Source organism: Diaporthe citri (assembly GCF_014595645.1).
Source record: "Diaporthe citri strain NFHF-8-4 chromosome Unknown scaffold_5, whole genome shotgun sequence".
Taxonomy (NCBI): Eukaryota; Fungi; Ascomycota; class Sordariomycetes; order Diaporthales; family Diaporthaceae; genus Diaporthe; species Diaporthe citri.
Genome location: NW_025064850.1, coordinates 1,554,812 through 1,568,854, shown reverse-complemented (window position 1 = coordinate 1,568,854; position 14,043 = coordinate 1,554,812). Strand labels below are relative to the sequence as shown.

Genomic DNA, 14,043 nt, shown 5'->3' with positions numbered 1-14,043 from the left:
TAGAAGTCAAGACGAGGAAAAGGTAGCAACCATGTTAAGTATGAAGGTATTCAAGGCTTGCTGTGCAAGAAAAGCATGTGATCGTTGCACTATCTGAGATGCACCACAACCCCGGGCGGCTTCTGTTAGTGATCAAGCTTCATGGCACTTGAAACTGCACATCTTTATTCGTGTCGGGGCACTCGGAGGGTGGGTGGGTCCGTGGCCAGGCCGAGAAGAATGACGTTGCAACCTGGATGAGGGACGTTGTCTACACGTAGCTCTCTCTCCAAACTGCTAGTTATCATCACCTGTGATGCTCACCCATGCTGAAGTCTCGCAATCAACGAGCAATGAATTTCTCCGTCTCAGACTGGTCTCCGTCCACAGCAATTGGCATCAAGCACCAATGCACTGGAAATAAAATGTAGACAGCCATCTCCATTACCGGACGGGTCGATGATGCGATACTTACCGTACGATACGATGCACTCTTTGCCGAGGTTCTCGGGAAGCCCACTAAACTAAGCCTGGTCATCTGCCACCCCTTGGCTACCACCAACTCGTTCGCTCGGGCAGTGCAGTGCAGCAAGCAGACAGAACATGATAGAGCAGACACTTCTCAAATACTATTCTTCTTTTCTCTTGTAGAGCAACCGACCCGTCTTGACAACTGAAGTGGCCACCTTCCTCCGTACCGCATACCAGCTCCAGTCTCCCCGTGCCTTCCTCCCCCAAGTCGTGGTCGGTCCCTTCGGCGCACCCCATCTCGACTCTCGACGCGACACCTGCAACTGGTACTGACAGCCCATACCCTCCGGTCAGTAATTCGATCCAAGACCCATGATCTGCTACAGACCTGCTAGAGGCCAGCACGTTGACCGCGTTGTGTCCACAGAAACGGAAACCCCCAGCACGCCACCCAAGATGCGCTACGAACCTGACGTCAAGGCGCTCATAGCCAAGTGCTCCACGCCTCCTCCCCCAGGCTCTCCCTACGGCCTGCCCATCCCCGGCTCCGAGCGCGAGAACCGAACTCCTGTCTACCGTAATTGGGCCTTTCGCGACGGCCCTCTGCTCGAGAGGCTCGAACCACACTGTCTGACTCTCCATGACCTCTTCGAGGAGGCGTGGCAGGCTCGTCCCACGAAGCGCATGTTGGGCCACCGGCCCTGGAACCCAGCCACCAAGACCTGGGAGCCCAAGTACGAGTGGCAAACGTATGCTGAGGTCGCCGAGAGGAGGAAGAACCTCGGTGCTGGTATCGCGGAGCTGCATCACCGCATCGGTGTCACCGCTCAGAGCTATGGTGTTGGAATCTGGTCCCAGAATCGGCCGGAGTGGCAGATCACAGGTCAGTTCAGTCGCAAAACCTCCCAGATGCTGCAGATATATCTCTTGTTCAAGCCTGACATTGACCATCTGTACAGAGCTTGCCCTGGTCTCGCAGTCCTTGTATCCCGTGACGCTGTATGAGACGCTGGGCCCCCAGACAACCGAGTTCATCATCAACCACGGCGAGTTGGTATGCGTGGTCACCTCACTGCCGCATATACCCACCCTTCTGAAGATAGCGCCCAAGGTGCCCTCGCTCAAGCTGATCATCTCTCTCGACTCGTTGGACGACGGTGAGATGAGCGGACATTCTAAACAAGAGCTGCTGAACAAGGTGGCCGCCGATAGCGGGATACAGATCTTTTCAATCGGTGAGGTGGAGGCCATTGGTCGAAACTCTGGACGTCAAATGCGGCCTCCACGGAAGGAAGACATCTTCACCATCAACTACACCTCGGGGACGACTGGCGACCCCAAGGGTGTTGTCCTCACTCACGGAAACTCCGTTGCCGGAATCTCTGCCGCGCGGTCTTCTGGCACCGTTGGTGAACATGACGTTCACATGTCGTACCTTCCGTTGGCGCACATATACGGTCGTATGGCCGATCAGGCTGCATTCCTCGCCGGTGCTCCTGTTGGGTATTTCCACGGCGATGTCGCCACCCTGGTCGAGGATATGAAGATCCTGCGGCCTACGGGTTTCATGTCGGTGCCCAGACTTTTCAACCGTTTCCAGGCTGCCCTGACCACGGCGACCGTTCAAGCGGAGGGAGTGAAGGGAGCTCTTTCCAGGCACGTCATCAACTCGAAAAAGGCATCCATGAAGCTCCCGCCAGGCAAGGCAACAAACAAGCACATCCTATACGACAGGATATGGACACCAAAGGTGCGAGCAGCTGTCGGCCTGGACCGTGTGCATTCGATGGTCAGCGGTAGTGCCCAGCTGGATCCCGATGTACACCAGTTCCTGCGAGCTGCTTTCGCCAACGACTTCTGCCAGGGCTTCGGCATGACAGAGACATACGCCGTGGGCATAGTACAGTACAAGGACGACTACACGACCGGCAACATCGGCTCCCCAATGGCCTTCGTGGAAGTCTGCCTCGAGTCCGCTCCCGACTTGGAATATACCGTTGCAGATAAGCCCAACCCACGTGGCGAGCTGCTACTGCGGGGCCCCATCGTCTTCCAGGGCTATTACAAGAACGAGGAAGAGACGAAGAAGACCATTGACCCTGATGGGTGGTTCCACACCGGTGACATCTGTGAGATCGACAACATGGGCCGGCTGAAGATCATCGACCGCAAGAAGAACGTGCTCAAGCTCGCGCAGGGTGAATACATCTCGCCCGAGCGCATCGAGAACGTCTACATGGGTAGCACGCCCATCATCCAGACGGCGTACGTGCACGGTGACCCCAAGGAAAGCACGCTGGTCGCCGTCTTCGGCATCGACCCTGACCAGTTCGCCCCGTACGCGAGCAAGATCCTGAAGAAGACGGTCTCGGCTACCGACCGCGCGGAGCTGAAGGCCGCGGCCAACGACCCCAAGGTCCGCAAGGCGTTCGTCAAGCAGCTGGATGAGTATGGGAAGAGGCACAAGTTCAACAGCTACGAGAAGGTGCGGAACTGTTACATGGACATCGAGCCTTTCACAATCGACAATGAGCTTTTGACGCCGACGTAAGTCCATCCCCACGGCCGCTGACCTTCAAGCCGGCCCTTTCCTTGTTTATTATTGGCTTGACAGACCAGTGCTAACAGACCATTAGGCTCAAAATCAAACGTGTCCAGACGGCGAGGGCCTTCAGGAAACAAATTGACGAGATGTACGAGGAGCTGCACCGCCAGGGCGAGCTGACAAAGGCCAAGCTGTAGATTCCGGCCGCATCAATCCACAATATATCCCCGCTTGTGCGGTGTCGTTTCCCTAGACTGTCATATAAACTGTATGGTTGGGAGCAAGATAGTATGGGAAGAAAAAAATATGGCTTTGTGCAAGGACATGTGATTGCCAAGTATTGTTGACAATTCCTGCCCATTCTTTCTGAACTTCCTCGGCCCCTCCTGGTTTATCCGGCTGTAGCTGCCATAAAACATGACGCGATGTGTTGACTGTGTTTCTCACAGTCGAGCTAGACATCTGTAGACATCTGTAATATGATTTGAAAGTCTGGGATACAGCGCTGTAGCCTCCAAACTTGTGAGCAGTTTCGTACCTCGGTTCCTGTGCTAGTCAGAGCTGCCAGACCATGCACGGGTGGACTCTGTCGTCCCGATAGCGCGCGATATTTGCCTTGTCGCTGCAATGCAGCAAAGCGAGTAATGCCAGTGATTGGCCGCTAATTGCTTGACTCTATCCAGAGCTTGTGGTCCCACCTGTCATACGCAATCCTGGGGCTCTGTGCATGTTCTCCAGAGCATAATATTTCTGCGAAATAATGCATGCCATTCCTTTCTTGCTGATAAAATTGCGTACATGCTCTTTACTATGTAACTTTTATGCTAGGATTGCAACCTGAGGAAGGGGGGCTTAGCAGCTTTTCCCTGCATGTTTAAGTTGGCAGCGCCTTCATGAAAGCTCTCACCGTGGAATGACTCTAGCTTTCAATAAACTGCCAGCAATGTCAAATGTCAATGTCGTCTTCCCAAGAATCAAAAACATGTTCATTCTGTCATGTTCTCAATCAAACCAGGCATATTCTAAAAAAGATTTCAGATACTTTTTAACTGGAAATAAAAACTTATAAGATATTTTTAAATGCATAATAATACGGTTTTATTGCTTAAAACTCTTTATATTTAAATTACTTTCTTAATAATTAAATATAATTTATATTTTAATAAAAGTTTCTTAAATGCTTTTTCCTTGTTTTACTTTACATTTCCAGTTTTTAAGCATTCTTAAAGCTAGTTACTCTAATTTGGGTCCCTTTTAGCACCTTTAGTGGGGAATATTCAGTTAAGCGTTAAAACCCCAGCAATTTTCATGACGCGCCACCTGGAATGGCGACGCCTACTTAAATAATCTCGCGTCGCTCGAGCTTAGGACTCATGATGGCGCCTACTCCGCAAACGGCGCCCAGAGAGGTCATCGACCTCGTCTCGGACGACGATGACGACGCCGTGCGGCAGGTTCAACCGCGGCTACCGGCTCCTCCGTCTGCCCTCGAAAATGGCACCGTCAACCGCGTCGTCAACAGCTTCGGGGACTTCGTGCCGCCTGGCGGTCCCCCGTCCCACCGCAGTGCGCATGCGCACCCCTACGTACCACCTCTTCCTTCACAAGAACAAATGTTCTACCGGCGTCACGCCCCCAGTACTTCTGCTTACGCCCCCTCGCCACCGGCAAAACGGCAGAAACTTTCAGAACCACCGCGGGGGATGGTGGACGACGAGCAAGTAATTACGAAATCTGTCGGCATACACCTTTCTTCCTATGCGAGGAATGCTGTTGAAGCGCTCAACAACAAGAATGTAGATGATGATAAGCTCAAAGCAGAAGTAAGTCGGCCCCTACACGATACTGGGAGAGTTCTGCCCCACTGAAGATGACTCTGACAACCTCGTCGAAAACAGATCCAAAAAGCCCTAACAGACCAATTCGAAACCGTAATTCGAGAGAATGGGCGCCTTCCTGATGGACTGGTCAGCCTTGCCACTCAACGTGCGAGAACGTTGGCTAAGAACTTCGCTGGTCTTCCGGTAAGACGACGTGTGGCTGGTCATGAGAAGATTCGAAGACTGACATATATGGGCTAGGGCTTTCGACGGACGCAATTTGCTCACTCGCCCCCAAGCAAACCCCTGCCGGCCCAACAGCACACACTGCCTCCTTCTCGAGCTTCCGGACTTGTGAACGGCCACCCTGTTGCTGCTCGACCGCCCGCTGCCTCCACCTCTTCACCGCTTCCCAGCGGGTTGCCCTCTGTTACCGCGCCCACGCCTGTTCGAAATCCAGCGCAGAACCTCTCTAGCCTTCCGACTACCGTCAACAAGCCGCAGGAGAACCAGGTCAGGGAGCCGATCGCACAGCATGTCGTCACGTCAAACACACAGTCCCAGGATGTGCTTCCACGGACCTCTCAACCTCCAACTGCACCCCGTGCTATGCGGCCACGTACACCTCCCTCCTCGAAAAGAGCGAGATCCGCTGCAAAAACGGCCCCGACATCCCCGGCAAACTTCCGTTCCCGTGCTAAGGTCGCGGCTTGGAAGTCCAACAAAGATAGTCACGATATGAACGAGCGATCCACTTCAGTCTACTTCTCCCTCGAGCAACGTCCATATCTTCAAGCGGAGGTACGGCAAGAGATCTTGAAGGGTAGTGGCCGGCTGAGTAAGATGCAGCCGGGTGAATTGGACAAGCCACATATTTTCCACGTGGACTTCACTCTCGAGGAAGCTCGTAAGCTCCAGATGGTGGCGCTCCAGGTGGCGGCTCGACGGGTGACAGGGTCCGTTAAGAAGTACGACGACCCGGTTAAGGGCCTGGCGAAGCTGCTGAGAAAGCTGGAACGCCCTGAAAATATCGAGTTCCTGATCCGCCAGCTCGAACTCGAGATCGAAACCAGAACCAGATCAGACATCGCTAACTTCCTTTCTGATGTAATGCAAAAGAAAGCTAGGACTCAGGACCCACGCGTACTGTCAATAGAGAAAGATGTCTTTGACAAGCGCAGCGAAGCCCTGCGCGATAGCCGCCTTTCTTCGCTTCTCATGGCGCGGGAGGTCACCGGAAACCGCTTCAGAACAACTCGAATGAGAGACCTCACAAATGAGTTCCGCAAAAGTCTTGAAGACGGTCTCGAGCTCCGGTCAGAGTTCACCAACTGCGCTGGGGATATCTCTGCAGTCAGCTGGGTATCCAGCTCTGCGTATATCGCCGGTACCACGGCGCATATGGACTCGCACAACCAGCAGTATAATAAGCCTGGAAACCTTCTGCTAGGCTCGGTTGCTCCGGCGCTCACTAAGCTGAAGTCTTATTCCAACCACCGCATTCCTCGTCCGATTGTCGAGAAGGGCGAGAACTCAACAGATGAGATGCGCGAGTCTCAAGACCCATGGCTTTACACCTCTGTTGTCTCGTCAGACCACGATCCAATACACGACCGGACGTACACCTCTGGTTTCGATCGGAGCGCCAAGATCTGGCAAGTCGACAAGTCAGGGCTCTCGATGCGATGTGTTGGCACCTGGATGCACAATGGCTTCGTCAACTTCGTCCAAGCCTCCCAACTGGCACATCCAACGGGTTTAGTAGCCACTGCTGCCGACGTGCCGACTGAGGCTGTCAGAATCTACACTATCAACCCAGAGAATATTTCAAACAGTCCATATGCATCATTCTCGGCTACTAGGGTACCCGACGCAGATGGAAGTTTCTCAACCAAGTGGACATACTTCCCGTCGACGATGAAGTGGGGCGTCGAGGAGAGCGTCCGTCATCTTTTGCTGGTTGGCTTCTCCCCGCGTAGTCTTACAGACGATGAAAACGATATCCCCGAGGATCGCCTGAACACCGGCGAGCTGTGTCTGTGGGATAGCATCACGGGACAGGCGGTTCGCATTCCGGGTGCAAATTCCCAAAATGTCTTTGAGGTGCAGTGGCACCCGTATCGGCCCGAGTTCATTGCGGCGTCATCACCGGCAGGCGAATTCGATACCGATATTCGAACACAAGTCAGGATCTTTGTTAGAGACAAGACGTCTGGATACGATGTTCAATTCAAGTTCTTGAAGTCCTTCGATTGCACCGCTCACGATATCAACGAGCTTACCATCATGCCGAATAGCCCTGCGTTCTTCTACATCACGGCCGGTTGTACGGATGGCAAGACCTATGTGTGGGACTCAGCACAGCCAGAGAGTCTACTAAGGAGACCTATTCATGTGCTCGCTCACGGACCGCCTTTAGAGGGCATCACTGTGGGTGATAACGAAGACGATACCGGCGTGAAATTCACAGCTTGGGCGGCGTCGATGGATCGGTTTTACACGGGGTCTTCGGATGGAGTAGTCAAGGTTTGGAACATCCGAGGAAAAGAAGCCAAAGGCAGAGTCATCCTCGAGGCACCGGCCCAGATCTCACACGGCGCATTCTCGCCCGACTACTCAAAACTCGTGATCGGCGATGCAAGCGGGCGCGTCTTCATCTTGTCTGTCGGCGAAGACGAGGAGAAACCCCCGTCGTTTGTCAGCCTGCCTGGCCCTCCGGGGCTGGGCGCGACGACCCGGCGCAGACCAACGCCCATCACGCCGCACCCCGAGCCGCCACCTCCGCCGCAGCTCCTCCAAAGACGGGAGACTAGCTATGATCCGGGCCGCGCCTATGTCACCGCGCGGCAGCTGAAGTTCAGCGGAGATCCCACCGTGGGAATGGTCCAGGACGTCAACTACGCAGACACGGGGCTGTTTCAACGTGAGGCACACGCCGAGTACGACCCGACGAGAGAACTTATGGCGTACGTTGAGAGCAAGCAGCAGATCAATTCCAAGCTGTTCGCCAAGGCCCCCATCCGCACCAGGCGTGTGAAGAGGATTGGCCTCTCCGGCGAGGACGCCGACCACATGGATGTTGATGGAGAAAAGCTACAGGCGGACGAGGTGGCGAGGCGGCACGAGGAGAACCGCAAGCTTGACCTGGACTTTGAAGGGCTGAGCCTCGAGACCCGGGAGGCACTCGAAAGAGACCGCGTCCCTTTGCAGGAGCTTCGCGATGGCGTGGAGTACTGTGGGCTCGGGTATATTGATGAGGTCGAGGAGAACCTCAAGAAGGGTGTCGTCGACCGGAAGAAGGAGGAAGACGACGGCATGGGCTTCTGAAAAAAAAATTATTGCGTTCGTGCCTCCAGCCAACTTGTTGCGCCCGCGCACGACGTAACCGTCAGGAGAGGCGGGGCAAGGCGAGACAAAGCACTTACATGCTTGATCGTAGTCTGCATCGGAGCGAGGCGCTCCAGAATGGGATCTTGTCCTGCCCCATGTGTCGGCGTCACGGTATTGCAAAGGGGCTCTTCTTCGTTTAGCCTGTGTGGTCCACTGTCAAAAACAGTGGGATCGTTGGCACAGTCTGAGGTCAATATTTCTTTTCCGCTTTCCTTCACACACTGTAAATAAACCTATGTAGCTCGAATCAAAGATGTGGATCTGCGGAACACCTTGTCCACAGAGACAGTAGCGACGCACACGGTTGATATCAATCGTTGAAGGACCGAACCATGTGAAGTCGACAAGGGGAGGGTGGTACCGAGGCTGTGAGGATAGACAACTGAATTGTACGCGTATGTGGTCGTGGAAATCATATACACCGTCACCTTTGGGTCTGGGACAACGTATACTTATTGGGTGTGCCCCAAAAGCATACAGACGAGGATCCAAACGCTGGTAGACACAGTCTATCCAGCATATCAGCTTGTTACAGACCAGGCGACATTACCACAACATGAAATGATCAATCACTAGGCAACAAGTGCATGCTGCATCGACATATCTCTTTATATGCATGCAACTGTAGCTCAAGCTCGGAACGCCCGCCCTGTCTATCTCATGATACTGGATGCTGACGCGGTGCAGACCAAAGATTAAAAAGAAACCATCTCAATACTCGGAAATCAAGAAAATGTCGGCCACAAAAAGCACACATAATCCTCTTGTCTTCCCTTTTTATCTCTCTTCATACCATCGTCTCGAGAAGCGTAAAGTTGTTTCGTGAACCAGCCCGGAATGTTCACCCTGTTAACGCCTGCCGCTCTAATGCTTTGCCGTGACCGCCTCGCCAGTCACCCGCTCGACAGCCTGCTTTGCCCTGTAGTTGGACGAATGAGCGTTAGTCCGCGATCCGAACATGATACGTTGGGGATATTGGTATGGGGGGGGGGGGTGTTGTTGCTGCTTAAACTTACATGTCACCGAGCGCGACCATGCAGATGGTCTGCCACATGCCCAGGCCGATACGGGGCGCGACACCGCGGTACAGGCCCTTAAGGCCGTTGGTGTTGTAGATGTACCGGAAGGTGTTGCCGACCGTCATCTTCTTGGGGCGGTTGGGGTCCTCCTTCTTGCTCTGCATCTCAACGCGGATGACCTCGATGGGCTGGTTCCACGCAGAGAGGCCACCGCCCAGGCCGGACGCGACGATCTTCTCCCAGGGGCTCAGCTTCTGGCCGTCCTGCTTGCCGGTGACGTTGCGGATGCCGGTCTCGCACAGGCGGGACAGGCCGAAGCGGGAGCCCCAGTTGGTCATCTGGCGGATGGCGACGGCGTTGACGCCCTTGTTGATGCCCCTGATGCCTTCACGGCGGTAGATGTCGGCGAAGGTGGCCCAGGTGGAGGGGGGCTTGCCGCCGCCCTCGACAACCTTGTGCTTGGTGATCTCGACCGTCTTCATGCAGGTGCAGAAGCCCATGGTGGCGTAGGCCTGAGCCACACCGCCCGTCACACCGCCCGTGATGCCGCCGACGAACTCGGAGGCGCCAGCCGCGCGGGCGTAGTACTCGGCCTCGGAGGCGACGAAGAGGAGCACGGCGCCCTTGGTGGAAGCCTCGATCCAGGCCCAGGGGATGAGACCCTGGTAGAAGCCCAGGACACCACCGCGGGACCAGACGCGTCCCAGGGCGCTCGTGAAGCCGTCACTGCGGTGGGCGGCCATGGTGGTCTTGACGACCTCGAGGGGCTGGCCGAGGGTGGTGACCTCGAACATGTTCAGACCGGCTCCGAGGAGCAGGTTGGAGAACTTGATGGGCTTCTTCTCCAGGGTCTTCCCCGAGGCCGGGGTGGGCACGGCGGTGGTGGCGGTGGCGGACATGACGATGGCGGGTGTTTAACGGGAAGGGGCCCTGACCAAGGGAGACAGTGTGCTTCTTCGCGGCTGATTTGTCTACGTCGAGGATCAGACGGACTCGGCTATGCTGTCCGGAGGTCGCACAGGTTAGAATGGCGTGTACTAACTAGAGAGACCTGGGGTATTGGAAGGGATGTGCGCGATGAGGCAGTCGGGGCTGAAGAAGCATACCAGAGACTAAGAGTGGTTTACTCTCTGGACGAGAAACAGATTTCAGGCTCCGAATTTGACCTTTCGTTGCACTGCAGACTGCAGGGAATGAATGAAGGGTTTCTGGAGGAATTTGGGGAAGTGTTCTCTTGGATCAGATCTGCAAACCCGCACATGTCAGTCGAGTTCTGTCGGCTACTCTTCGGTGTGCGGGTGCTATTCGCCGGAGTGCGCCAGCTTGGGGGAGCTTCCCCCACGTCCGCCGCTGATGGTCTGGGGGGGAGAGCTCCGTCCCCCAGCGGGCAAGGCAGGCGGGAGCAGAGCTGCACTTACATTTGTGGAGTACTCTGGGCTTTCCAACGTTCTCGTAGCTGTTCTTGCTGTTGCTATCGTTGTTTGACGATGGGCTGGATTGACAGTATACTTATTCGACGATGCAGTGAGATGGAAGGATGAATAGGAGATCTGGCTGGTTTGGAATCTCAGCTGCGGACGGCGGACAGACAAAGAAAGGGCAGGCAGGGCGGGCAGGGCGGGCAGGTTGGCATCTCTCTCTCGGGCATTCAACTCCCTCAATCAGCTCCAAACAATTGGCGATCAGCGGGCGTGAGCTGCTCGGGTACCTGGGTACCCTGCGCATCACGGTACCCAGAACGGCACACCACACACAGGCGCAGGGCCCTGAACGTGCTTCCTGCTCGGGTTTCTGCAGAGCAGCTCCGACGGCAGGTCAGCAGAAGGTACCTCGGACCAACACACGGCCAGCGCGCAGGGACCAGGTATCTTTTGGTAGCGCCGCCTCGGAGCTTCCCACACTCAACGCCCTCAACAATGGAGCCCCACGTTTCCCAACGGGCCAACGCTCAAATTTCGACGGCCAGTTGAGCCTTCGGCTGTCAGGGGTCGGTTCGATTGACTTTTTGTCCCGGTCCGCGAAACGTGCTGTTCCTTTTTCAATTCTCGTTTACCTCTTCGTCTCCTTCTCGGCAGCTCGGTAGGGAGGCTTGGCACGGGCGGTTTCGGGCTTCCACAGGTGCATCAGAGATACGAGCCCCCAAAGCCACCGGCTGAAAGCCCGAGTAATACCCACCTTAAGTCAGCTTGTCAGCGCCAATGCTCGGTCGAGGTAGTAGCAACGGTCGTCGCACACGGTGCATGTTGCCGGGTGCAGGTTGTACAACTTCAAATAACCCTATGGCCAATGGCCGTCCAAGGGGAAACAAACATCACAGAACATCAGATGCTGATGACACCAGGCTCGCTGGATCCGAATGCTCGTTCACATCGTACAGAATTTTGGGATACATAATGTAGTATACAAGCGCCAGGCATGGGGTATCGCTCCTTGCTTCTACCTCCCCAGTCGTCATATCACTCGCAAACGCATCCCTTTTGGTCTACCGTCTTGTTTCCTCGTGCCCTGTATATAACACGCCCAGTCTGTGAAATTCTTTAATCATCCTGGTCTTCCAAAAATGCCGGTATCAATCCACACAAGTAAATGCCTCTGAACTCATTACAGCTTCTTCGTGATCTCGATCCACTTCTCGGTGGAGAAGGACTTGGGCCTGCGGCGTGCGCGCGTCAGCAATCAGGTACAGGCCAGCCACGCGGGCTTATTTTCAACACTAGGAATAGCTTACCTCTCGATGGGGGCGCCAACGGCACGGTCGATGATCAGCTGGGGCAGGACACCAATGGCACGCGAGACACCGAACAGCACGGTGTAGTAGTTGGCCTCGGTCAGGCCGTAGTACTGCAGGAGGACGCCAGAGTGGGCATCAACGTTGGGGTAGGGGTTCTTGGTCTTTCCGTGCTCGGTCAGGACGCCGGGGGCGATCTTGTAGACCTGGCTGACCAGCTGGAACATGGGGTCGTTGGGCATCTTCTCCTGGGCGAACTTGCGCTGGGCCATGTAACGGGGGTCAGTCTTGCGGAGCACGGCGTGGCCGTAGCCGGGAACGACACGGCCCGAGTTCAGGGTGGACCACAGGTAGTCGGTTATGGCCTTGTCGGACAGGTCATTGCCAACGGCCTTCTTCATCTCAACGAGCCAGTTCAGTACCTCCTGGTTGGCAAGGCCGTGTAGGGGGCCGGCAAGACCCTGGAGACCGGCGGAGACGGACAGGAACGGCGAGCTGAGGGCGGATCCGACCAGGTGGGTGGTGTGGGCGGAGACGTTACCACCCTCGTGGTCGGTGTGGATGGTCAGGTAGAGACGCAGCAGCTCGATGAAGTCCTTGTTCTCGCCGAAGCCGAGCTGGTTGGCGAAGTTGAAGGAGTAATCCTTGTCCTTCTGGACAGGGGCGACCTTGCCTCCCTTGAAGACGTTCTGGTAGATGCGGGCGGCAATGGTGGGCAGCTTGGCGATCAGGTCCATGGAGTCCTCGAAGGTGTGTCCCCAGTACTCCTTCTTGTTGATACCCTTGGCGTAGGCCTTAGCGAACGAGGAGGTGTGCTCGAGGGCAGTGACGGCGAGGGACAGCTGGGCCATGGGGTGCAGGTCGGAGGGGCAGCGGTCGATGAGCTCCTCGATGAACTTGGGCACATCGGATCGCGCGGCCCACTCGGCGGACAGGTCGCGGACCTGCTGCTCGGTGGGGACCTCGCCGGTCAGGAGCAGCCAGAAGAGACCTGAAATGTTAGGGCACACTCGTAGAAAACGCGCGCGGATGCGAGGGACCGAACTCACCTTCAGGCAGGGGCTCGTTGCCGCCGGGGGCTTTGGGGAGAAGCTCCTGGCACTCGGGGATGGTCTTGCCACGGAAGCGAATACCCTCCTCGGAGTCGAGAACGGAACCCTCCCAGACGAGGGACTTGATGCCACGAGCACCACCGTAGACCTGGTCGAGGGTGACCTTGTCGACGACCTTGGAGCCATGTTCCCTAGATGTGCGTGCCCGTGTCAGCAGCCATGGATCCTCCTAGTTGCGCGCGAAATGGGGCCGAACAGGCGGGTTTGTCATGACTGACTTTCGGAGGGTCTTGATCTCCTCGATCTTCTCGGGCAGGAGCTCGGCGAAGCGCTCCTTGAGGGTCTGGCAGGAGGGCGATGTGTTAGCAAGACAGGCCAAGCATATGTCGCCCGAGTCCGGACTGCTCGTCACGGCGGACGCGCGGGTTTGGAGCTGCTCGGTAGCTCCCAATGGCGGCGACGTACCTGGGTCTTAGCGGAGTAGCATCGGATAGCTTGGAAGGAGGTGGTTCCGGCCGAGAAAGCAGGAGCCCTGAGAGAAGTTCTCAGGGCGGAAGAACCGAGGCGCATGGCGGCAGACATTGTGGATGCAGATGCACAGGCAGAGGCACAGGCAGAGGGAGGCTGATAGATGGACTGGAGGAAGAAAGCAGAAGTAAGTTGTCGGGGTTAAAAAAGGCCAGAGAAAAGAACGCAAGGGCGGCGCAAAATTCGGAAGAGCGGATGGATGGTGGACTCCAGAGATAACCGATGCGAATTGGTTGGGGGTGCAGCTCGACGCAGCGCTCCCATGTACAGGTACGGCTGCGAGGTACTGTGGCGTATCAAAGCGGCGGGCCACCTGGTAGGCCCGGTACGGCAAGCAACTACGTGCACGGAGGAGGCTCACAGCCCAGTTTCAAAGCTCGCACCTCGGCCTTGAGCTGTTCAACGTGTCGTCTTTGACGGTGACTGACACGCGGGCATGACGAACATGGACATGACTACTTAGGCATCTCGATTGCCTCATTTTTAGGTCCGCTTGAACCTCCCATCTCAG

The 14,043-nt window shown here is 55.8% G+C and overlaps 4 protein-coding genes across 4 annotated transcripts; 2 read left to right on the top strand and 2 right to left on the bottom strand.

Moving 5' to 3' along the window:
* Positions 1-906: 906 nt before the first annotated feature.
* INS49_011113 (uncharacterized protein) lies at positions 907-3,192 on the top strand (the record flags this gene model as incomplete). Its single annotated transcript, XM_043171832.1, has 3 exons — positions 907-1,333; positions 1,410-2,997; positions 3,087-3,192. 3 exons carry the CDS (start codon positions 907-909, stop codon positions 3,190-3,192), a joined length of 2,121 nt encoding a protein of 706 aa, XP_043023577.1.
* Positions 3,193-4,371: 1,179 nt separating this feature from the next.
* INS49_011112 (uncharacterized protein) lies at positions 4,372-8,142 on the top strand (the record flags this gene model as incomplete). The annotated part of the gene is made up of 3 exons (XM_043171831.1): positions 4,372-4,818; positions 4,894-5,019; positions 5,077-8,142. The coding sequence occupies 3 exons, from the start codon at positions 4,372-4,374 to the stop codon at positions 8,140-8,142; spliced, it is 3,639 nt and encodes a 1,212-aa protein (XP_043023576.1).
* A 927-nt stretch (positions 8,143-9,069) lies between these two features.
* Positions 9,070-10,123, bottom strand: INS49_011111 (uncharacterized protein; the record flags this gene model as incomplete). The annotated part of the gene is made up of 2 exons (XM_043171830.1): positions 9,070-9,124; positions 9,222-10,123. The coding sequence occupies 2 exons, from the start codon at positions 10,121-10,123 to the stop codon at positions 9,070-9,072; spliced, it is 957 nt and encodes a 318-aa protein (XP_043023575.1).
* Positions 10,124-11,825: 1,702 nt separating this feature from the next.
* INS49_011110 (uncharacterized protein) lies at positions 11,826-13,574 on the bottom strand (the record flags this gene model as incomplete). Its single annotated transcript, XM_043171829.1, has 5 exons — positions 11,826-11,877; positions 11,953-12,943; positions 13,002-13,195; positions 13,283-13,347; positions 13,470-13,574. 5 exons carry the CDS (start codon positions 13,572-13,574, stop codon positions 11,826-11,828), a joined length of 1,407 nt encoding a protein of 468 aa, XP_043023574.1.
* Positions 13,575-14,043: the final 469 nt, after the last annotated feature.